Consider the following 26764-nt stretch of genomic DNA (forward strand, 5'->3'; position numbering starts at 1 on the left):
GGGTAAATCACAAATTGATACTATCCTATTTCTATGAATATTCTTCATGTTCCATGTGATTTTAAGCTGAGGTACAGGGGTAGAAAACGAATTGCACATGGTTGCAATGTTTTATTCAGTTGATTTTCTTTCATTGTCATAAGAACATGAATTTATTAAAGATCACAAATGTTTTAAATGATCTCATTTCAATAGCCATTGATATCTGACATTTCCTTCACTTGCTTATTGTGATATTTATGGAATCATTAAAGGACCTTGTCAAAATGATTACACTTATCCCTCAGAGATACAATTTTCCCACAACATCACGACACCTGTGTGTGTTTACACCTGGTATGAAAATAACCGTGTTATGTGCCAGGACTCTTCTTGCCCATGACCTTTGTCTGCAGCAGATTTACTAGTCCTCAAATTGAAAAGATCCTAGAGGAAAAAGTTGAACTGAGCATAATTACATATTTTTTTAATAATCTATCCAAGTTAGCTATTACAATAGCAATTTTTTTCGTAAATAGATGCATATTTAATCTTATGGCCTTCCAATAGCTGACATATCCACACATTATTTTTTTTTTAAGAACCATATGCTAAACATAGCTTTGACAAATTACGACAATTTCGATTGAAGCTACAGTATTTCGGTCTTGTTTTTCCTCGGATGGAAGACTCATTTGAAGCACACACACAAACAAATATATTGTTTAATTATTTGCAGCCCGTCTTGTGCGTCAAACTGCACGTCACACTCGTAATGGCCATCCATGGAGCTGTGGTATTGTTGGAAAAAGCACTCTGTAGGCCTATAGACCGAGGTTGTCCGTATGCAGAATAAAATTGGCACATCAAACATTACAAATAGAGGTAATATAATTCAATTTTAACCAACTATTAAGCCTTCTATTATAAGATAAGGGTGTAGGTAGGCCGTCAATGTAAATAAGAATTTGTTCTTACTGACTTGCATAGTTAAATAAATGTAGGGCTATAGTTTGAATAGCCTATTCCCATCTATTTTTCAGAATGTGTACGATAAGCATGCAAATATATAGCTATTGAATAGTCATAACGCTGATAAATGTTGATAAACTGTCAGCCAAATATCTCTGTATAAACGCAATTCCAGCGATGACTGGCGGAGATGCGCTCTTCCACAGCGGTAATCAATAGGCGAATGCAGGTACCCTGCCTCCTCGCATACGCACTCTGTTGATACATCACCACGCATTCTGACTCCACCGTGCAGTCTCTTATTTCCATCACTACTGCATATGAAGAAGAATCACAAGGATAACGGGTTTCTCCCTCAACATCTGGAGCGCCACGTTTTACCACGCAGAGACAGACGCTCTGCCTCCGAGAAAGAGACGGGTGAGACTGAGGACGGAGCACTTGACACCTTGCTTCACCGCATCGATATGCAGTCGTGTGTGATACCAATTCTGCGGAGACGTAGAGGCCATTCCATGGCATCCTAATATTACATTGAGGGATTGCGCATTCGTGATCAAAGGCAGCCTCGTTAGTGGTGCCGAACGGATTAAATTGACTATAGGACGGGGGAAATTAATAATATCCATATTTGATCAATACCTACCGTGAGATATCGTTGGACCTGCAATGGACTCCAACGTACGGGAATATGGAATGGCTCGCTTGGGAATCTTTATGGTTTTGATGGGACTGTGGCGGGTTAGCGCTGCTTGCCCTGCGTTCTGCACTTGCAGCATCTCAAGGATTGCTTGTATCGATCCTGAACCAGGGATCGAGGATTTCCCTATCCTTACGTTAGATGACATAGAAATGGACATCAACATCACCGATATGTAAGTATCGATTAATTAAAATAAATGGCTACGCCATTGCAGACATGGCAAACCTACAATGAACGGTTCCTGTTTTTAAGCAGAACAATGTCAGATTGCTCAAACAAATAAATACAAAAACATCTGAGGTGTATTACAAAATAAGGTGTATTTACTTTGCCATACTATTTAGGATGTTCATCTCTCATGTTTTCAGTTTCATATGGAGCCTACCCTAAGCAACAATAAAAAAAAATAAGTAGGCTATAGCTTCAGCATATAATAGTGTAGGATCATTCTCATGCTGGGGGGGGGGGGCTCGAGCGTGCGTGTCAGGTGGTGGGGGCACGAGTTGTTGGGAATATTTGGAATAGGCTATTTTCCTCTAGAAACCAGGCCCTGGCAGGGATAGTGGTAATGATATTTCGTGGGGATAATGGCATGATGGCTGATGTGGCTCCAACATGCAGAGACCTGGGGGAAGCAAGTAAAAACACGAAGGAAAACAATGTCAGATAAATTAGCCAAATCACGATTATAATGGGCTAGCCAACGTAACAGACTCGGGACTATGTCGCCCCCACAAAATACCCATCGTAGCAATCAGTGCCGCCCGAAGTGGTTCTTGTAAATATCAAAACACGTTAGCACACCGTCACAGTGGTATCTGTATAAAACACAGGTTTAAAGCCATTTATTAGGTTTTTAGGCTACAATTGTTGAAGTGCCAGAGCTGGACTGGATGAGTTTATTTGATAGACAATAAACAGACAATTCATGTGCGGAAAAAAAAATGCATTACCACTGCATGTTGTTGGTGATAAGTGTTACTCTAGTTCATCAGGCCTATTAGCTAACGCAGCATATGTTTAGATTTACCATATTTCAGTGCAGTAGGCCTATTGCATATATCCATAAGGTGCATAGTATTGTGCCTGAAACCTATATTGCTCCTGGGCAAATGCAGATAGTGAGAGAACTAACACCATCAGCATGCAGGGGCCATAGCCTACATCTAGACAGGGTGGTGTTGTACTTAACTGTGTCTTCTCATACCATCCATAGCTTAATCAAAGGTAAACCTTAATTGATGATGGTCTACTGGCCTATTACTTTGTCATGCAAAGCATTTTCATTAATTATTAAGAATATTTAACATTAATAATTCATTCTAAACATACGTATATGAATATTACATGAACAACCATCACCCATCCAGGTGTTGTTTACTCTAGTGTAGAGAGATATCAATCACCTTAGCTTTTCTAATCAGTAGATATTAGCTGAGTGTCCAAAGAGACACCAGTTTGTATCAAATCTATCATGAAGAGAAGCTACAGATTCCCTCAAAACAGTTCAGAAACCTGTGAAACTGCCCAAAATGGACATGGTGGCCAAATACTGTATTTCCATTATGTTTGTAATTGTTTTGTATTGAACTTTTACAGATACATTGCAAATCAAAACAGACTATTTGACATCAATGATAACAGCTTGAAGTACTACTCAAATCTCAGAAATCTGTAAGTATTAGTATTACGTGAGGTTATGGTCCAGACTATGTTATGGTTGCACTATATTGATATGTAATTGTGACTAAAAATAACACATTCACTCCCCCACTCCGAACAGAACTGTGACAAATACCAGATTGACTTCTATCTCATCACAGGCCTTTTTCAACAATACAAGACTTCAATATCTGTAAGTACTGTATAGTCTTTGATTCATTTTCTGTTTGGTGTTGTTCTTATCTTCCTCCTCACAGATGTAGCTAATGTACTTTCAAAGAGCAATTGTAGGGCCCCCAAGCCAATCACAAACAATTAAGCCCAATTCATATTATAGACTATGTAGATTCTTACATATGTAGGATCTTAATTTGGATGTTAATTTAGATATTCTTTTGCTGAGAATGTTCCTACACAGCAGGAAATGCTAATTTTGTCGCATATTTGAGTTTTAAACAGGCTTCTAAACGGTGTGTTTCCCACTTTGAAACTTGATTTGCCCTAATGAAAAATGTATCAACCCCTACAAAAATGTCCATTAATTACAATCCACATAATCATGAACATTTCCTGTCGCTGAAGGATTATTCTCCTGCTGTAGCTAACTGTCTCAAATGAAGATTCTACATCTGTACTAACCTTACAGTGAAGCCTTGCAGTCAACACTTCTAAACGTGGTAATTCTTATCCAAATCTGCATGGATTGGCATGATAATGTCGCCTATAGTCATGGGAGCTGGTTCAAGCGCATACAGTTTAGCCTCATGGCTGGGTAGCGGGACGACACGCTCAGCAAACAGTGAGGAGCAGTTAATGGTCTGACCATATGTTTTTGTTAATGCATAGTTAAAAGGTGCTAGGTGCAAAACCAGTGAAAGTGAAAATAGAGCAAGCATTCTGTTCCAACGTCACATACGTTTTCATTTGAGTTTAATCACACACACACACACACACACACACACACACACACACACACACACACACACACACACACACACACACACACACACACACACACACACACACACACACACACACACACACACACACACACACACACACACACTGATTTTGGATTGAGTTCAGTACATACAGTTAACTGCCAACAGACAGGAAACTCGGGTAAATGAGGGATACAAAAGTACATTGAAAGCAGGCGCTTCCACACAAGTGTGGTTCCTAAGTTAATTAAGCAACTGACATCCCATCATGCTTAGGGTCATGTATAAGTGCCCAGTTGCCCAGTATTTAGGCTACCATGGCTAGAAGGAGGTCTGTGACTTTGAAAGAGGGGTCTCAAATGTGCATAGGGGGTTTAAATGGTTGTGTGTGTGTGTGTGTGTGTGTGTGTGTGTGTGTGTGTGTGTGTGTGTGTGTGTGTGTGTGTGTGTGTGTGTGTGTGTGTGTGTGTGTGTGTGTGTGTCACCAGATCTCAATCTGGTGACACAGACGTATGGGAGATTCTGGAGTGGCACCTGGTGTTTTTAATCACCATCAACAAAACACAAAATTATGGAATTTCTCGTGGAAAATGGTGTCACATCCATCCAGTAGAGTTCCAGACAGTGCTTGACATGGGCAGGAGCCCACCGGAGCACAATACCGGCACCTCAAATGCTCTACTGCTTGAGCTCCTGTTCCTCTTATAGAATATTAACTCAAAAGTATTATGGCGCTCCTGCAACAAATTGTAAACAATACCGGCACCTATTTCAGTCCAAGTCAAGCACTGGTTCCAGACACTTGTAGAATCTATGTCAAGGCGCATAGGAGCTGTTCTGGCATCTCGTGGTGGCCCAATGCCATATTTGTATTTTTATTTAACCTTTATTTAACTAGGCATGTCAGTTAAGAACAAATTCTAATTTACAATGACGGCCTAGGGACAGTGGGTTAACTGCCTCGTCAGATTTTTACCTTGTCAGCTCAGGGATTCGATCTAGCAACCCTCCGGTTACTGGCCCAACGCTCTAACCAGTAGGCTACCTGCCGCCCCAAAGATACTTTATGTTGGTGTTTCCTTTATTTTTGAAGTTACTTGTACATTGATAACATTAGTTATGTCATTCTGACCTACAATAGTTGGTTTATTGTAACATTTTTTATTTATTATTTTGACTCGTAGGAATCTGAGAGACAATAACTTGTCAACACTCTCTTGGAAAACATTCCAAAACTTAAACATGACATCTTTGTAAGTACCTATCCCTATTTACTATTTTATGTCATGTAATTCTTATTTTAAAGTGCAATGTCTATGAGTGTGTGTGTGTGTTTGTGTTTGTGCGTGTGTGTTAATGCTCTGTTTTTTTTTTCTCTAGTCCTCTCCTGTCTGGTAACCCTCTGAAGTGTGTATGTGAGAACATGTGGATCAAACTGAGGCTGCAAGAGGACACTGACAGTACAGAGAGTCAAGAGCTGAAATGCATAGATGACAGAGCAGTGAGGAGGGCCATCTCCAGATTCACTCCCCCTGATTGTGGTAATGTCAACCCCAGAGAAAGACAGACATACAGATGGGGAACTACACTAAACATGTTGTGACAAAGCAGAGAGAGAGAAAGCTTGTGTACGTGTGGAACATTGAGGAGCATACTAGAATGCCAGTGTATTGCTTTGACTTTTCTTTTCAAATAGTCAGTAAACAGCATGAAGTAGAAATCAAGTGAAGGTCACTTAGGTGCAACTTGTAACGCAAAACAACATTGTTAAAGGTTCTGTTTACATTTTACAGAGGCTCCCGCAGTGGAGGTCAGTCCCTCTATCATCAAAATGACGGAGGGAAGTGATGTCAGAGCAGTGTGCAGTGCAACAGGGTCTCCTGCCCCTGATATCTTGTGGAATATTGACAGTTTGTTTACCATCACTAAGGTAAGATGATGATCTTTGTTTTGGTATATTATGACACAACCCTCTAACTATTACTAGGGCTAGGAGTTGTTCCTGATGAGGTCATGTGGGCAGGGAAAAACTCTTGGCTTTGTATGTTATGCACTTTTCTCAACTGACACTTTAACACTCACAAAAAAATTACCCCCCAATTTCGATCTTGTCTCATCGCTGCAACTCCCCAATGGAAGCAAAGGTCAAGTCCCACGTCCTCAGAAACATGACCCGCCAAACCGCGCAACTTAACCCGGAAGCCAGCCGCACCAATGTGTCGGAGGAAACACTGTTCAACTGGCGACCGAGGTCAGCCTTCAGGCGCACGGCCCACCACAAGGAGTCGTTAGAGCGCGATGAGCCAAGTAAAATCAAATTTTATTGGTCACTCACACGTGTTTATCAGATGTTATTGCAGGTGTAGCGAACTGCCCCCCGGCCAAACCCTCCCCTAACCTTGACGACGCTGGGCCAATTGTGCGCCACCCTATGGGACTCCCGATCACGGCTGGTTGCGATACAGTCCAGGATTGAACCCGGGTCTGTATTGACGCCACTAGCACTGCAGTGCCTTAGACTGCTGCGCCACTCGGGAGGCCCCATAGCACTCAATTTTATGTTCGTTTTTCTTCTCTTTTTTTAAAACCTGAAACTTGTCAAGTTTTTACATTTCAATACGTAAATAACAATATCATTTTATTAATGTAATAACAGCACATTACTCCATACTTTTAGGTGTTTTATAACATACAGCTGTAAATATTTTAGCTCCAGATGTTTCACTATGATCACAATGATTTGTTATTAACAGTATTGACTGTGTAATACATGTTACTATTACTAATAATGCTAAAGCTAATAATGTTTATTGCTCATCATGACAATGCTAATATTGCTAAATGTATTTACAGATCAATGCCTTGGAGCTGGAGAGCAATCTGACACTGTTAGGTCTCTCGCCTTCGGACAACGGCAGAGTGATCACTTGCAATGTTGAGAACGTAGTCGGCCAAACCGAGGCTTACCTCCAACTCAACATCCTCTGTAAGGACGTGTTCTGTTGAGTTGCGTGCCTATACCATTTTTTGTTTATTTTATTCTGCCACTGTGGTTGCAAAATGTAAAATGCCATTTTCACTGATTCTACAGTGTAATTTTATCCTGGATCTGTAACATCCTACATTCTAAAAGACCTGTATGTTCTGTGTCCTTACTGAAATGATAATATTGCTCAACAATCTGATTGACTCTACATGTCTCCTGTCACCTTGCCATACTGTACTCCTCCTTCTGTTTAGGTCCTGGTTGCCCTCAATGCCGTACCATACTCTCCCTCCTGTCTAGCCCCCTTACCCGAGTATCCCACTGCATTCTTCCAGTCCCCCTTCCTCATGTCTAGCACCCACTCCCAGTACCCTGTGACTATTCTTCCTGTTGTCTCTGTGTCAGTTCGCCCCACTATCCTGGAGCTGCTGGAGCCATTGCGCCTCCACCACTGGTGTATCCCCTTCAGTGTGACCGGAAACCCCAAGCCCGAGCTACGGTGGTACCACAAGGACCAAGAGCTCCACGAACAGGAGTACATCAAGACCGAGATCCACGAGAGCACAGGGAGCGTTCACCACGGCTGCCTGAAGCTTGTCAACCCGACTCACATCCACAACGGGCAGTATACGCTGGTGGTCAGGAACGAGTACGGGGAGGATCGTAAAGAAATCGACGCCCACTTCCTGCTCCCGCCAGACCCAGACTACGATACAGGTCTCACTGCAGTTTAGTTTATAGTTACTGTAATTTGATATAAGATGTTATAATCTATATGTAAGTTGTTTTTAGGCTCTCTGAAAAAAAAATCTGTGCTATGTAGAACCTTCTAGGACCATAGAAAAGGTTAAAAATAGAACCATTTCAAGTCAAATAAAACTCTTTTTGGTTCCAAATGGCACCAATTCAAGAGTTCTATTTGGAACCAGAGGTTCTATGTGGAACCAAAAATGGTTCTATATGACCTGAAAATTGTAACTTTTTTTCAGAGGTTTCCTTTCCTGAATAAATGGTTCAACATAGAAGCTTTTTTTCTGAGAATATTGTTTTTTTTGTGTAGCATGGTATGTGTAATGGATGTTTATGAATAACATGTACATTCCCTTTTTCACTTATTTCAGAACCGCCATATACCTACCCTTGTAAGTATTTCTTAAGACATTGCAATTCTGCAAAGAATTACAATTCTAAAACGTGCCGTTACGAAGACACGTGTGTATGTGTTTTTCTCTTGACATGACGTTAAATAACTGTCCAGTGTTTCCAGAGTTCTATGATATATGACCTATAAATAATTACAATATGAGGGAAATAGATTTTCTTCCAATTTTTTTTCAATTAAGAATGTTAAAAAGCAGCTTTTCTGTGTTGGAATGGTGTGGGCGTACCTCAACAACAGAATGGTGTGGGCGTATACCAATCATAAAAAATATTCACGCAAGTAGACCACCGATTGGCCTTCATGCAATCATCCTCTGAGGAAATTTCATTTTTTTTTTAAACGGTCTGTTTGACATTGTTTGAGGTGGGTCCCCAAATGATGCTTTGGCAACATACGGTATGAGTATAGCACCAGTCAACAACATTATTTAGGTATGAGTTAACAGAATATTAACTTTTTAAAAGTGAGATTTTCACTGGAGAGTTACTTTTCATTTTAAACATCCAACGCAGCCGTTTATTTTAGTTATCTCAATATCAAATAATTTTGGGATACAATTTAGTACCTTACTGTGAATGTTTTCAATTTAAATTGTCAAAAAGAAACAAACTTTGCTCTTTGCTAAGAAGCTATTTCTCAAGCAATTTTGTGGGGACTGTCTGGGAGTGGTCTGAGTGGGGAGGGGAAAACTGAAAGCTAGCTGTTATTGATAGAGGTTTGGAACTGTTTCTTATTGGTCTATTTACTAATTTATCACCTGGCGATGTCACCAGTCAGGCCAACACTCCATCCCACAAAACAGTCAAAAAATCTCAGGTGGTCTTTTCAAACAGCTCTTAGACTAAAAGGTAATTATCATAAATGTCACAATTTGACAGTATTTTTCCAATATGTGTGTGTGTGTGTGTGTGTGTGTGTGTGTGTGTGTGTGTACAGTGCATTCTGAAAGTATTCAGACCCCTTGACTTTCTCCACATTCTGTTACATTACAACCTTGTTCTAAAAATTATGAGGAAATGTTTTGATTATTCAATCTACACACAATATCCCATAATGACAAAGTGAAAACAGGTTTCTAGAAATTTTAGCAAATTTATTTAAAAAACAGACACCTTATTCACAAATATTCATGAGACTTGAAATAGAGCTCAGGTGCATCCTGTTTCCATTGATCATCCTTGAGATGCTTCTACAACTTGATTGGAGTCCACCTGTGGTAAATTCAATTGATTGGACATGATTTGGAATGACACACACCTATCTATATAAGTTCCCACAGTTAACAGTGCATGTCAGAGCAAAAACCAAGCCATGAGGTCGAACAAATTGTCCCTTGAGCTCCAAGACAGGATTCTGTCAAGGCACATATCTGGGGAAGGGTACCAAAACATTTCTGCAGCATTGAATGTCCCCAAGAACAGTGGCCTCCATCAATCTTAAATGGAATAAGTTTAGAAACACCAAGACTCTTCCTGGAGCTGGCCATCCGGCCAAACTGAGCAATCGGGGGAGAAGGGCCTTGGTCAGGGATGAGACCAAGAACCCGAAGGTCACTCTGACAGAGCTCCATAAGTTCCTCTGTGCAATGGGAGAAGCGTCCAGATGGACAGCTATCTCTGCAGCACTCCACCAATCAGGCCTTTATGGTAGTGGCCAGGTGGACGCCACTCCTCAGTAAAAGGCACATGACAGCCTGCTTGGAGATTGCCAAAAGGGAAAGGCACCTAAACAAAATTCTCCGGTCTGATGAAACCAAGAATGAACCAAGAATGAACTCTTTGACAACCGTCACGTCTGGAGGAAACCAGGCACCGCTCATCTCCTGGCCAATACCATCCCTACGGTGAAGCATGGTGGTAGCAGCATCATGCTGTGGGGATCTTTTTCAGCAGCAGGGACTGGGGGACTCGTCAGGATTGAGGGATGGAGCAAAGTAAACCTGCTCCAGAGGGCTCAAGACCTCAGACTGTGGCAAAGGTTCACCTTCCAACAGGACAATGACCCTAAGCACACAGCCAAGACAACACAGGAGTGGCTTCGGGACAAGTCTCTGAATGCCCTGAATTTTCAAAAATATCTAAACCTGTTTTTGCTTTGTCATTATGGGGTATTGTGTGTAGAGTGATGAGAAAAACAATTTAATCACTTTTAGAAGGCTGTAACGTAACAAAATGTGGAAAAAGTGAAGGGGTCTGAATACTTTCCGAATGCCCTGTATGTATAGGAAAATACAGGAAAATTTTGTTTTTGACTGCACTGGGCCCTAAAGACTTTAGGAATAATGACAGATTGATGATCCTGCCTTGTTATTTTCCTTTCCTCTTTCCACTGCTCTTCCTGTGCTGTGGGATGTCATCACCCTGCTGCATTTCAGACACCACTGGTATGTGCTTGAAGTATGAAATCCTGAGGGAATGTATTGGGTTTGGGGGAAAATCCAGGGTGGCCCAAAAGCTAATAGACAAGCATAATCCATAGCAAAACCTTTGACTGGACAAAATTGCAGTTTCTGGGCCCTGTCTATTGCATAATTTACAGTGCCTTCAGAAAGTATTCATACCCCTTGACTTATTCCACATGTTGTTGTTACAGCCTGAATTCAAAGTGGATATCAAAGTGAAAACATGTTTATTGAAATTGAAATACAAGTAAGTAAGTATTCACACCCCTGAGTCTATACTTTGTAGAAGCACGTTTGGCAGTGATTACGGCTGTGAGTCCTTCTGGGGATTGTGCAACATTTCCCATTACTCTTTAAAAAAAATCTTCAATTTGTCAAATTGGTTGCTGATCTAGATCTTGAAGTTATTTATGTTAAAAAAATAACATGGCTAAAGAGCAACAGTAAAATAACAGTAGCGAGGCTATATACTGGTACAGAGTCAATGTACGGGAGCACCGGTTAGTCAAGGTAATTGAGGTAATATGTACATGTATGTAGAGTTAAAATTCACTGTCTTCTTAGTAAGCAACGCCAGTGTAAATTTGGCCTTGTGTTTAAGTTATTGTCCTTCTGAAGAAAAAAAAAACAGGCCACCACAATTACAAACATACATACCCATAACATGATGAAGCCACCACTATGCTTGACAATATGGAGACTAGTACTAAATAATGTGTTGTATTAGATTTGCCCCAAACATAACACTTTGTATTTAGGACAAAAGTGTATTGCTTTGTCAAATGTTTTGCAGTATTACTTTAGTTCCTTGTTGCAAACGGGATGCATGTTTTGGAATATTTTTATTCTGTACAGGCTTCCTTCTTTTCACTCTGTCAATTAGGTTAGTATTGTGGAGTAACTATAATGTTGTTGATCCATCCTCAAACTATGTACAGTGAGGGAAAAAGGTATTTGATCCCCTGCTGATTTTGTACATTTTCCCACTGACAAAGAAATGATCAGTCTATAATTTTAATGGTAGGTTTATTTGAACAGTGAGAGACAGAATAACAACAAAAAAATCCAGAAAAACACCTGTCAAAAATGTTATAAATTGATTTGCATTTTAATGAGGGAAATCAGTATTTGACCCCTCTGCAAAACATGAATTAGTACTTGGTGGCAAAACCCTTGTTGGCAATCAGAGGTCAGATGTTTCCTGTAGTTGGCCACCAGGTTTACACACATCTCAGGAGGGATTTGGTCCCACTCCTCTTTGCAGATCTTCTCCAAGTCATGAAGGTTTCGAGGCTAACGTTTGGCAACTCGAACCTTCAGCTCCCTCCGCAGATTATCTATGGGATTAAGGTCTGGAGACTGGCTAGGCCACTCCAGGACCTTAATGTGCTTCTTCTTGAGCCACTCCTTTATTGCCTTGGCTATGTGTTTTGGGTCATTGTCATGCTGGAATACCTATCCACGACCCATTTTCAATGCCCTGGCTGAGGGAAGGAGGTTCTCACCCAAGATTTGACGGGACATGGCCCCTTCCATCGTCCCTTTGATGCGGTGAAGTTGTCCTGTCCCCTTAGCAGAAAAACACACTAAAAACACAAATAATGTTTCCACCTCCATGTTTTATGGTGTGGATGGTGTTCTTGGGGTTATAGGCAGCATTCCTCCTCCTCCAAACACAGCGAGTTGAGTTGATGCCTAAGAGCTCCATTTTGGTCTCATCTGACCACAACACTTTCACACAGTTGTCCTCTGAATCATTCAGATGTTCATTGGCAAACTTCAGACGGGCATGTAAAAGTGCTTTCTTGAGCAGGGGGACCTTGCGGGCGCTGCAGGATTTCAGTCCTTCACGGCGTAGTGTGTTACCAATTGTTTTCTTGGTGAGTATGGTCCCAGCTGCCTTGAGATCATTGACAAGATCCTCCCGTGTAGTTCTGGGCTGATTCCTCACCGTTCTCATGATCATTGCAACTCCACGAGGTGAGATCTTGCATGGAGCCCCAGGCCGAGGGAGATTGACAGTTCTTTTGTGTTCCTTCCATTTGTGAATAATTGCACCAACTGTTGTCACCTTCTCACCAAGCTGCTTGGCAATGGTCTTGTAGCCCATTCCAGCCTTGTGTAGGTCGACAATCTTTTCCCTGACATCCTTGGAGAGCTCTTTGGTAATGGTGGAGAGTTTGGAATCTGATTGCTTCTGTGGACTCCCTTTCAGAGTGTGCTCCTAATCTCAGCTCGTTACCTGTATAAAAGACACCTGGGAGCCAGAAATCTTTCTGATTGAGAAGGGGTCAAATACTTATTTCCCTCATTAAAATGCAAATCAATTTATAACATTTTTGACAGGTGTTTTTCTGGATTTTTTTGTTGTTATTCTGTCTCTCACTGTTCAAATAAACCTACCATTAACATTATAGACTGATCATTTATTTGTCAGTGGGCAAACGTACAAAATCAGCAGGGGATCAAATACTTTTCCCCCTCACTGTAACTGTTTTAAAGTCACCATTGGCCTCATGGTGAAATCCCTGAGTGGTTTCCTTCCTTTCTGGCAACTGAGTTAGGAAGGACACCTGTATCTTTGTAGTGACTGGGTGTATTGATACACCATCCAAAGTGTAATTAATCACTTCACCAAGCTCAAAGGGAAATTCAATGTCCCACCCATCTACCAATAGGTGCCCTTCTTTGCGAGGCATTGGAAGACCCCCCTGGTCGTTGTGGTTGAATCTGTGTTTGAAATTCACTGCTGAGGAACCTTACTGCTAATTGTCTGTGTGGGGTTAAGAGATGAGGTAGTCATTCAAAAATAATGTTAAACAGTATTGCGCACAAGGCGCACCATGCAACTTATTATGTGACTTGTTAAGCACCTGAACTTATTTAGGCTTGCCGTAACAAAGGGTTTGAATACTCATTGACAAGACATTTCAGCTTCAAGTTTTTTATTAATTTGTAAAACTTTTGAAAAAACCCTCCACTTTGACATCCAGTCATTCTGGAAATTTTAAATCAATTTTAAATTCAGGCTGTAACACAACCAAACATGGAAAAAGTCAAGGGGTGGGAATACTTTCTGAAGGCACTGTAGCTGTCTGGTTACATCACAACCAGACAGTATTTTTAGCGTTTGAAAAAATCGAAGGTAATTTTAATGTGAGAGAAGAAATCAGATGAAATTAGATTATGTAATTTAATGTTTGTATGTTTAATGCTGTTTCATTCTGTTTTAAATATGTCCTGTGCTTGTTCTTTTTGTCTCAGACTTACCACTACCCCCAATAGAGGACAGTGTTGCAGTAAGTTAACGTACACATCATAATTAGTCATGTGTGGTTATGTGCATACTATAATGTTGTGCACTGTTATTAGTAAGTATTTTGCATTGTTGAATGGTGTTGTTCCAGGTGTATATAGTGTTGGGGATCGCTGGCGTGGCATTAATTGGATGTGTCCTGATGGTGATCATTCTGAAATACGGAAGAAACTCAAAGTTTGGGATGAAGGGTAAAGCTTTTCTTTTTAATCTTAGTATAGTCATTTTTCAAACCAGTATTGGATAACAATGAACATCTTGTTTTAGGTGCACATTTCTACAGTTTTAATTCCATTTAACCCCACCACATTTCAGCTTATGTTCGGCGACATAATAACATACAGAAGTCAATCACTCCTCTCATAATTGTATTTCCTCCCACTGGGGTCCTCCCCTTCCTCCTCAGGCTCCTCCTCGGTCATCAGTAACGACGATGACTCCGCCAGTCCTCTTCATCACGTCTCCAATGGCAACAACACCCCGTCGTCCTCAGAGATGGGCCACGATGCGGTGATCATTGGAATGACAAAGATCCCTGTCATCGAGAACCCACAGTATTTCCGCCAATCTGGCAGCATGCTGAAATCGGACACGTGTGAGTTACCGTGGTGCGGAGGTCTGCTGGTGTTGTTACCCGGTCTTTTTCTGAAAAATCCATGACAGGGCCACTGCGACTGGATGGACTTCATGGCGATGACTTTGGTTGACCTCTTGCCGGATGACTTGCAGTTAATGCTGTAATATCAGACTGTATGGCACAGAGGATGTCACTAGACAGACACACACATCTGACTATTTCACTTGTATCCCTGTGAGAAATGTAGTTCTGTAATGGCTACAATGTCCATACTCGTCCGACAAGCGACCAGAATATCACAGTTTCACTGTTTTTCCTCTATACAGTAGTAGACTAGGGCTGTTAACTTTAGTGTATGTAATGTGTAGGGCCAGGAGTTTTTCCTGGCCACTTGACCTGACTAATTCTAACTAGGGGCCGAGAGTTTTTCCTGGTCAGTTCACACGATGTTCAGGAAAAACTGTGATAGCCTTACATCTGTCTCTTTACATCCCAGTTGTCCAGCACATCAAGAGACACAACATTGTGCTGAAGCGTGAGCTAGGGGAGGGGGCCTTTGGGAAAGTGTTCCTGGCTGAGTGCTACAACCTGATCCCAGATCAGGACAAGATCCTGGTGGCTGTCAAGGTAAAGTATGGCCATCTATGCATGCCATTTCAAACAATCAGCACACACTTTAGTCCTGGCTTTGATTTTTTTTTATTTTTAAGAACAGCTTTAAATATAAACTATTTAGCTGTTTGTCCTTTTCCCATATGTGAGGATTGTATGTACATTGTTTTGGATAATAGCATGGCAAACAAGTATATTAGGATTTGATCGAATTTTGTAGGAAGGAGACTTTGAAACCATCAACAATCCCATCAATCAATGTTTAAATGATGGTGTGCGTGCGTGCGTGTGTGTGTGCACGTGCACGTGCACATGCATCCCTGTCCTCCTCAGACGTTGAAAGAGGCCAGCGAGAGTGGCCGAGCCGACTTCCACCGGGAGGCGGAGCTACTGACCAACCTGCAGCATGAGCACATCGTTACCTTCTATGGCGTGTGTGTGGAGAGTGACCCGCTCATCATGGTGTTCGAGTACATGAAGCACGGCGACCTCAACAAGTTCCTCAGGTGTGTGTGTCCCAATGTCTTTGTGCGTGTGATTTACATTTGCCAATTCACGTGTACTGTATTAAAGTACTAACCGACGTAAATACTCCATGTGTGCAATGTGTATGTTTTGTGTCTGATTTTATCCTTTTACTGTAAGCCAGAGCGCCAAAGACACATTTACATTCTGTGCAAATTTAATGCATAATAATGGTGTCTAATCTAATCAGTCATGAAAGGCTATGGGGGATTTTGGCACATACATACAGTACCAGTCAAAAGTTTGGACACCTACACATTCAATAGTTTTCCTTTATTTTTTTCTATTTTTTTCTACATTGCAGAATAATAGTGAAGACATCAAACTATGAAATAACACATATGGAATAATGTAGTAACCAAAAAAGTATTAAACAAATCAAAATATATTTAACATTTTAGATTCTTCAAAGTAGCCACCCTTTGCCTTGATGACAGCTTTGCATACTCTTTGCATTCTCTTAACCAGCTTCATGAGGTAGTCACCTGGAATGCATTTCAATTAACAGGTGTGCCTTGTTAAAATATAATTTGTGGAATTTCTTTCCTTCTTAATGCATTTGAGCCAATCAATTGTGTTGTGACAAGGTAGGGGTAGAATACAGAAGATTTATTTGGTATAAGACCAAGTGAATCAAGCCTTCATGGTCGAATTGCTGCAAAGAAACCCCTACTAAAGGACACCAATAATAAGAAGAGACTTGCTTGGGCCAAGAAACACGAGCAATGGACATTAGACCGGTGGAAATCTGTCCTTTGGTCTGATGAGTCCAAATTTGAGATTTGGACTCATCAGAAAGAAAACCGCCGTTTCTTTGTGAGACAGAGTAGGTGAGCGGATGATCTCCGCATGTGTGGTTCCCGCCGTGAAACATGGTGGAGGAGGTGTGATGGTGTGGGGGTGATTGCTGGTAACACTGTCTGATTTATTTAGAATTCAAGGCACACTTAACTTCTTGACTCACCCATCCCGTTAGCGGGATCATTTTCGTCAACATCCGCTGAATTGCAGCGCGCCAAATTCAAATTAAATTACAAAAAATATTTAATTTTCATGAAATCACAAGTGCATTATAGCAAAACACAGCTTAGCTTGTTGTTAATCCACCTGGCGTGTCAGATTTCAAAAAAGATTTTCGGCGAAAGCATACCAAGCGTTTATGTAAGGACATCTCTCTCAGCAGACAAAACATTACAAACAGCTAGCAGCAAAGTACATTGGTCACGAAAGTCAGAAAAGCAATAAAATGAAACGCTTACCTTTGATGATCTTCGGATGTTTGCACTCACGAGACTCCCAGTTACACAATAAATGTTCCTTTTGTTCCATAAAGATTATTTTTATATCCAAAATACATCCATTTGGTTGGCACGTTATGTTGAGAAATCCACAAGCTCAAGCGATCACGACAGGGCAGACGAAAATAGTATCCGTAAAGTCCGTAGAAACATGTCAAACGTTTTTTATAATCAATCCTCAGGTTGTTTTTACAATATATAATCAATAATATTTCAACCGGACTGTAGCTTTTTCAATAGGAGTGAGAGAGAAAATGTCTGCTCCAAGCTGCTCGCGCATGCGAAACGCTGCTGGCACCCAGCCACCCACTGACGAGATGTGATCTTTCTCGCTCATTTTTCAGAATAAAAGCCTGAAACTATGTCTAAAGACTGTTCAGACCATGTGGAAGCCATAGGAAAAGGAATCTGGTTGATATCCCTTTAAATGGAGGGAAGGCATGCAATGGAACAGAGAGGTTTCAGGACAAACAGCACTTCCTGGTTAGATTTTCCTGAGGTTTTCGCCTGCAATATCAGTTCTCTTATACTCACAGACAATATTTTGACCGTTTTGGAAACCTTAGAGTGTCTATCCTAATCTGACAATTATATGCATATTCTAGATTCTGGGCCTGAGAAATTAGGCAGTTTCATTTGGGTACGTTTTTCATCCAAACATCAAATTACTGCCCACTACACTCAACAAGTTAACCAGTTAACCTATGCAGCAATAAGCCATCCCATATGGTTTGCGCTTAGTGGGACTATAATTTTATTTTCAACAAGACAATGAACCAACACACCTCCAGGCTGTGTAATGGCTATTTGACTAACAAGGAGAGTGGAGGTCAGATGACCTAGCCTCCACAATCACCCGACCTCAACCCAAGTGAGATGGTTTGGGATGAGTTGGATCGCAGTGTGAAGGAAAAGCAGCCAACAAGTGCTCAGCATATGTGGGAACTCCTTCAAGACTGTTGGAAAGCATTCCAGGTGAAGCTGGTTGAGAGAATGCCAAGAGTGTGCGAAGGGTGGCTACTTTGAAGAATCTAAAATATGAAATGATTTTGATTTGTTTTAACACTTTTTGGGATACTAAATGATTCCATATGTGTTATTTCATTTTTTTATGTCTTCACTATTAATAGTAAAAATAAAGAAAAACCCTTGAATGAGTAGGTGTGTCCAAACGTTTGACTAGTACTGTATGTAAGTGTGATACTTTATTTGAATTGAAACTGGGTAACTGCAATGGAAGCGAATGAGTTTGCACTTATCCGATTAAGTCCTCTTTGTAGTCAATTTTAGATAACTATAGTTAGCATTGTGTTTGACCCACCTGTGTTTTGGTGTAGGTCCCATGGTCCTGACGCAGTGCTGATGGCTGATGGGCAGCACAGCCTGATGGTGGAGCTGACCCAGTCCCAGATGCTGCATATCGCCCAGCAGATCGCTGCAGGCATGGTCTACCTCGCCTCCCAGCACTTTGTCCACAGAGACCTGGCCACACGCAACTGTCTGGTGGGAGAGAACCTGCTGGTCAAGATTGGGGACTTTGGCATGTCCAGGGATGTGTACAGTACTGACTACTACAGAGTGAGTCTGTGGGCAAAACAGAAAGACAGGAATACACTCATGTGTAATTAGAATTTGGTTTTGGTTTGTAACAGCCATGCTGCAATAATTTTAACCAGTAATTTTTTTAATCTATTTTTAATGCCATTTAAATGCAAATTCTATAATATGCATAGAATTGCTGTTTCCATGGTAATAGGGGGCAACAGTGCAAAATGCACTGGCAGTTTTTTTTTCATACTTGACATTGCATTTATGCCGTGATGCAAATTTAGCCTTGAATTCTCTATTTTAAGGCCTTTTCAGAGGCAAGCTACTGCTCTTAAAATACCTAGATTCATGAACACGCGTCTCCTTATCACCCCCCGTTCTATCCAGTATCTAACCTAGTTCTTATAAAATTAGTGAGGGAAAACATTGTCTACCTTAGCAGGTAGCCTGGTAGCCTAACCTGTTTCTGCTTTACCCAACTCCTTTATTGTTGTTATGCCAAATTGGCATGACATTGGCTACTTAAAGCACAAACAGATTGGGCTAACAGGCTAACTGCTATCTGCTACTGTCTAGCTTTTACTAGAACAGTATAGACAACACCACAGGAATGAATGTGATTTCATGTCTGCATGGGCCCAATAATATTTTGGCCATCTCAGGTTGATCTGACAATTCTCACATAGAAACTTAATTGGGAGGAAAAAAAACATTTTTGTTTGATATTTTTGATATGTTTGATATTCTTTTTACATTTGTGTAAGAAACAATTTTTTTGAAAATCATAATGAAAGTGTCCATTTTAGGCCCTTTTTAGACCTACCCCTTGTCAGACTTAATGATCCGTGAACCGTACATGATACAGACAATACCTTGGTGTCATTATCCTCCTAATAGTGTGCTCATTTTGAGACGTATTGTTTTTAACAATATATTCTACAAGTACAACACATTTCTAAAGTGGACTCTCTGCTACTTTAAAAGTTATGATACATTTTATGAGCACCATCAACACAGTGAATGGGGAAATGGATTCAAAGGGAACTCCCTCTGCTGGTGATTTGCTGAATGTGCAAATCAGGAGGGCTGTGATACAATGTCAATTTCTTTGTATAAAATTGATAATTTCTTCAAAAGTACCAGAGATCCCACTCTGGGAAGTTGATGTTTGAATAGTATATTGTTCCAAACCATGTCTAAATATAAGCTAAATCAAAAAGGCTACTTTTGAGATTTTTTTATGTTGAATAAATGAATGGGAATTTTATTTCAGACCATAGACATACTCCATGATTTAGAGCACACATTATAAGGAGTACAATGACAAGACGCTTCACAAATTATTTGTTTCTTACAGGAGGCATGTATAGGTCTAAAAAGAGGCTAAAACGGCCGCTTTCATCATTTAAATAGAGTACCAGTCAAAGGCTTGGACACACCTACTCATTCAAGGGTTTTTCTTTATTTTTACTATTTTCTACCTTGTAGAATAATAGTGAAGACATCAAAATTATGAAATAACACATATGGAATCATGTAGTAACCAAAAAAGTGTTAAACGAATCAACATATATTTGAGATTCTTCAAAGTAGCCACCCTTTACTTGATGACAGCTTTGCACACTCTTGGCATTCTCTCAACCAGCTTCATGAGGTAGTCACTTGGAATGCATTTCAATTAACAGGTGTGCCTTGTTAATTTGTGGAATTTCTTTCCTTAATGCGTTTGAGTCAATCAGTTATGTTGTGACAAGGTAGGGGGGTATACAGAAGATGGCCCTATTTGGTAAAATACCAAGTTCATATTATGGCAAGAACAGCTCAAATAAGCAGAGAGAAATTACAGTCCATCATTACTTTAAGACATGAAGATCAGTCAATGTGGAACATTTCAAAGAACTTTGAAAGTTTCTTCAAGTGCAGTCACAAAAACCATCAAGCGCTATGATGAAACTGGCTTTCATGAGGACCACCACAGAAAAGGAAGACTGCAAAGGATGTTCATAAGAGTTGGCCTGCCTCAGAAATTGCAATAAATATTTCAGAGTTCAAGTAACAGACACATCTCAACTGTTCAGAGGAGACTGTGTGAATCAAGCCTTCATGGTTAAATTGCTGCAAGGAAACCACTACTAAAGGCCACCAATAAGAAGAAGAGACTTGCTTGGGCCAAGAAACACGCGCAATGGACGTTAGACTGAGTCTGAGTCCAAATTTGAGATTTTTGGTTCCAAATGCCATGTGTGGTTCCCACTGTGAAGCATGGAGGAGGTGTGATGATGTGGGGGTGCTTTGCTGGTGACACTGTCTGTGATTTATTTAGAAATCAAGGCACACTTAACCAGCATGGCTACCACAGTATTCTGCAGCGATACGCCATCCCATCTGGTTTGCACTTTTTTTTGTTTTTAATTTAATTGTACCTTTATTTAACCAGGCAAGTCAGTTAAGAACACATTCTTATTTTCAATGACGGCCTGGGAACAGTGGGTTAACTGCCTGTTCAGGGGCAGAACGACAGATTTGTACCTTGTCAGCTCGGGGGTTTGAACTCACAACCTTCCGTCCAACGCTCTAACCACTAGGCTACCCTGCCGCACTTAGTGGGACTATCAATTGTTTTTTCAACAAGACAATGACCCAACACACCTCCAGGTTGTGTAAGAGCTATTTGATCAAGGAGTGTGCTGGAGTACTGCATCAGATGACCTGGCCTCCACAATCACCTGACCTCAACCCAGTTGAAATGGTTTAGGATGAGTTGGACCGCAGAGTGAAGGAAAAGCAGCCAACGAGTGCTCAGCATATGTGGGAACTCCTTCAAGACTGTTGGAATAGCATTCCAGGTGAAATCTGGTTGAGAGAATGCCAAGAGTGCACAAAGCCGTCAAGGCAATGGGTGGCTACTTTGAAGAATCTAAATGATAAGATATATTTTGATTTATTTAAACACTTTTTTGGTTACTATATGATTCCATATGTTATTTCATAGTTTTGATGTCTTCTATTATTCTACAATGTAGAAAATAGTACAAATAAATTAAAATCTGTCAATTGGCATGTGTGTTTTTCTGTTGCTCATTAGAAAAACACAATTTAATTTTCAAGATTTCATGTTTGTCCCCCATGAGACACTGTAGACGCAGAAGAAGTCTATTTAATTTCCTCATAATCCTCAGAATGAATCAAGAAATCTGTAATTAATATAGATGTTTTTGCAGAGGAGGTTTTAGTTGCGCAATTTTACATCAAACTAAAGTGTTTGGTGCAGTATTTCTGAAGTAACGCACGGTTGTTCCAAACTGCATTTAAGGCGAGACTGACTTTATGACCAAAATTATCCTATTTACACTTTGTAGTCAATTTTGACACTAGAATAACTGTTTCTGACTCAAATCGATGCCATGTAGGCCGTTTTCAAAGGGATTTGTTGCTTTTTAAAGGCAGTCGCTCAGATTTGGCCTTTAGATCCAGACTTGTTCTGTGTCCCAATCAGCCCCCCCCTCCAATGCCCACTCACTAATACACAGTATCCACTATTGTGATCATATAGGAAGACCAACGATGCAGCTGAACAGCAATTGGGTCAACACGTGGAAACATTTGCCAGTTATTGTGAACTGACAATCATGTCAATATCAGACAAGGCCTAACAGTACCAATACAGGCAAAACATGTTGGGTTTTAATACCTTTTTTAAATATCTCATAATATTGATTTCCATGACAACTGTAGGCCCAGCCAATACACATTTGTGTACATGACCTTTAAACAAATGTTAATGGGCCTTAATAGTATGTTGGTTACTGACCTGACTGACAACACCTTTCCATCTAACCCTGTTTTTTGGGCCGTTTCTTTACTTCACTCCCATTCATTCCACTCCTGTTCATTTGACCTTCTCTGTGGTTTTCCTGGATGGTTCCTGATGGATCCTTTGTCTGTTTCCAGGTGGGGGGTCACACCATGCTGCCCATCCGCTGGATGCCTCCAGAGAGCATCATGTACCGGAGGTTCACCACGGAGAGTGATGTCTGGAGTCTCGGCGTGGTCCTCTGGGAGATCTTCACCTATGGGAAGCAGCCCTGGTACCAGCTCTCCAACAATGAGGTCAGTAGTCTCTTATCACAGACAGCAGCACTCTTGAGATTTGGTTCTGGGTTCCGAGATTACAAGGTTTTAGATACAAACTCAAACCTTTCCTACAGTAGATTGACTACACTGGTATCATAGCACTTGAGCTCCAATGAGATTTATTGTCAACTTCAAATACATCAGTCTTCTGTAGTCTCCATTTTGCTAATCTTTGTTGCAGTATATCACATTTGTATTGTCCATATACATTGACTGTACAAAACATTAGGAACACCTGCTCTTTCCATGACACGGCGTGACCAGGGGAATCCAGGTGAAAGCTAGGATCCCTTATTGATGTCCCATGTTAAGGCCACTTCAGTCAGTGTAGATGAAGGGCAGGAGACGGGTTAAAGAAGGGGGAGGGGTTGCAACGCAACATTAGGAAGGTGTTCCTAATGTTTTATTCTCTGTGTCGATTTTTATGCGTTATGAATATACATTTCCTGGAAATCTATTAGATGAAACCAAGGCTAACATGTCTGAGTCTAAAAAAACATATCACCTTGGTAAACCTCACTTTGTTTAGATGCTGTTACCATGTGAGCGATGGCTTCCTTTAATTGCCCCTGAGGGAATAAATCAAGTTGAATTGGACTGAATTTCAATTGCATTGTGGTGGGTACCCTTTATGCAGGTGATCGAGTGTATCACCCAGGGGCGCGTGCTGCAGCGGCCGCGTTCCTGTCCAAAGGAGGTGTACGACCTGATGCTGGGATGCTGGCAGAGAGAATCCTACATGAGACTGAACATCAAGGAGATCCACAGCCTGCTCCAGAGCCTGGCCAAGGCCTCACCTGTCTACCTAGATATACTGGGCTGAGTGAGTCTGGGCAGGTGTTTGGGTGGGGGTGAGGGGGAGTTGCGTGTGTGCGTGTGCATGTGTGTGTGTGTGTGTGCGCGCGCATGTGTGAGCATATGTGTTTGCGTGTGTGCGTGTGCGTGTGTGTGCGTGTGTGCGTGTGTGTGTGTGTGTGTGTGTGTGTGTGTGTGTGTGTGTGTGTGTGTGTGCGTGTGTGTGTGTGTGTGTGTGTGTGCGCGCGTGCACGTGTGTGTGTGTGTGTGTGTGTGTGTGTGTGTGTGTGTGTGTGTGTGTGTGTGCGCGCGCACGCATGTGTGAGCATATGTGTTTGCGTGTGTGCCCGACTGTGCTGACTGTGCTTCTGCCTCCTCATCACATAGAGAAAAGCCTTAAATTTGATTAAGTTTTCCTTTCCTTCTCCATTTGATGATACTCTTAGGACCAGTTTCTCAAACCCAGATTAAAATAATCCAGGAGTAGGCCCAATTCTGATTTAGTTCATCAAGAGCTAAAAATGATTTAATGAACATCTATTAACCTTGAATTACATAATGCTGGACTGTGACGGGAACTTTTTAAATGAAGTTTAACCATAGTCCAACAATAATTGAGGCCATGTCCATGAAACCAAATGATCAGTAATCTTGATTAAATTGTAATCTGGGTCTGCGAAACAAATAATTAACTGTGTTATTGTACTCTTCTTGTACACTGTAATTGCTGGGGATGAACAAAGGGAAAATGACTGTGTCAAAATGATCATGGACAATGTATGGACACGTGTCAACATGGATAGAGCTTTTCCTTGTTCCTACTAACACGAGGAACATCTCATGTGGAGCGACATATAAAGTCGAAGTAATATTTATTTATTTTTAAACCCATTGCAATGAAGTAAGGCTTACCGCTTATATAAGTGTCATGGACTATTTTTATGATGTGAGGACTTTCTTATTGATGTCAGGTGCTTTTTGACTCTGTTGTTTTCATGTTGCCACTTTACATTTTGATTGGTGACTGAATTCTGTCATCATGGCCAACCAGTCCGGAGCTGTGGAGTTGATTATTATGGTACTTGAAGGGTACCTCTTAGGACTTATAATGACTTCATATCACATTAATAACCCATATATACCACAGTAAAAAAAAAAAAATACATCCATTCATGAAATGCTTATGTACTGCTCATATATGGTTATTCATGTGTTATAAAGTCTATGTAGGTACCCTCAGTCTAGAGAGAACAAGAGCCATCCATCCACACAACACAACACCGTTAAACCCCTGAGTGTTGCTATACATATACATATGTGCATATTACAAAAACACTTTTAAATGTTATAAAAATAAGGATTTACCTTTTAAAACATATGGGCATTCTCTATGCCATATTTATAATTCATTTTTTCAGAATTATTTTCTTTTTTTAAATGAATATTTCAGGTTGTGGTTCATTATCAGTGGTATTTTCTATCTGATTCTATTTTGCTAGATACTGACATTGTCCATTTCCATGTAGAAGGTCTTTGTGTTTTTGAATGTGGTTAGTATGCACTACACATGTCACAATCTTGACTGGATAACTAAAGCACAGTGAATAAGGACCGTCCCAGCATTAAGTTGGAACAGGGAGTAATTTGAGTTGCCTCAACTCAAAGCAGTAAGAAAGTTGACCATACTGTAGCATAGAATAACATTGTCACTTTGTTTTGTCATTTGTGAAGAGCACATTCACCAGCAATGGCTTAGAGAGACCATCATTTTATCCTTTACCGTATAAATCTATTGGAGGCCCAGAACTCTACTACACTGTTTGTTTTGCATTTTTGAAGGCAGCTTTATAAATGCTGTCGATGTTGTTGAGGTCGACATTGATAAGATGTTTCAGTATATTGAAGCTAATAGGAAATTATGGATTTAGCCTTTAAGGATATTTGATTCATTTCAGCTGTATTTGTGGCGAATCAACATTGACAGTGCTTTAGTTTTCACCCTAGAGTTAGAAAACATCACTGGTAAAATGCCCCTATTCAGCGATTTATGCACTTAAATTACTAATTGACTTGTTTACATTATGTACTGTGTAGCATATTATTTGGAACCAGGGTGTGAAATTCTGTGATCTTATATTGATTGATATACAGTACCAGTCAAAAGTTGACACACCTACTCATTCAAGGGTTTTTCTTTATTTTCTACAATGTAGAATAAAAGTGAAGACGTGAACTATGGAATCATATAGTAACCAAAATAGTGTTAAACAAATCAAAATACATTTTAGATTCTTCGAAGAAGCCGCCCTTTGCCTTGATGACAGCTTTGCAAACTCTTGGCATTCTCTCAAACAGCTTCACCTGGAAGGCTTTTCCAACAGTCTTGAAGGAGTTCCCACATATGCTGAGCACTTGTTGGCTGCTTTTCCTTCACTCTGCGGTCCAACTCATCCCAAACCATCTCGATTTGGTTAAGGTCGGGTGGTTGTGGAGGCCAGGTCATCTGATGCAGTACTCCAGCACTCTCCTTCTTGATCAAATAGCCCTTACACAACCTGGAGGTGTGTTGGGTCATTGTCCTGTTGAAAAACAAATGATTGTCCCACTAAGTGCAAACCAGATGGGATCGCTGCAGAATGCTGTGGTAGCCATGCTGGTTAAGTGTGCCTTTGAATTCTAAATAAATCATTGACAGTGTCACCAGCAAAGCACCCCCACATCATCACACCTCCTCCATGATTCACAGTGGGAACCACACATGCAAAACTCATCTGTTCACCTACTATGTGTCTCACAAAGGCCTGATTCACGCAGTCTCCTCTGAACAGTTGATGTGTCTGTTACTGGAGCTCTGTGAAGCATTTATTTGGGTTGTAATTTCTGAGCCTGGTAACTAATGAACTTATCCTCTGCAGCAGAGGTAACTCTGGGACTTCCGTTCCTGTGACGGTCCTCATGAGAGCCAGTTTCATCACAGCGCTTGATGGTTTTTGTGACTGCACTTGAAGAAAGTTTCAAAGTTCTTTGAAATTTTACTCATTGACTGACCTTCATGTCTTAAGGTAATGATGGACTGTCGTTTCTCTTTGCTTATTTGAGCTGTTCTTGCCATAATATGGACTTGGTATTTTACCAAATAGGGCTATCTTCTGT

General features: G+C 40.7%; 1 protein-coding gene across 1 annotated transcript; it reads left to right on the plus strand.

The window, feature by feature from the left end:
• Positions 1–745: 745 nt before the first annotated feature.
• ntrk2b (neurotrophic tyrosine kinase, receptor, type 2b) lies at positions 746–25832 on the plus strand. The gene is made up of 18 exons (XM_020457637.2): positions 746–1826; positions 3254–3328; positions 3438–3509; positions 5442–5510; positions 5638–5798; positions 6051–6187; positions 7111–7243; positions 7649–7960; positions 8365–8385; positions 10780–10788; positions 14071–14105; positions 14214–14313; positions 14529–14717; positions 15196–15326; positions 15645–15817; positions 18472–18712; positions 22634–22792; positions 23454–25832. Exons 1-18 carry the CDS (start codon positions 1621–1623, stop codon positions 23637–23639), a joined length of 2409 nt encoding a protein of 802 aa, XP_020313226.1. The 5' UTR covers positions 746–1620; the 3' UTR covers positions 23640–25832.
• Positions 25833–26764: the final 932 nt, after the last annotated feature.

This window comes from Oncorhynchus kisutch, linkage group LG23 (genome assembly GCF_002021735.2).
Source record: "Oncorhynchus kisutch isolate 150728-3 linkage group LG23, Okis_V2, whole genome shotgun sequence".
NCBI lineage: Eukaryota > Metazoa > Chordata > Actinopteri > Salmoniformes > Salmonidae > Oncorhynchus > Oncorhynchus kisutch.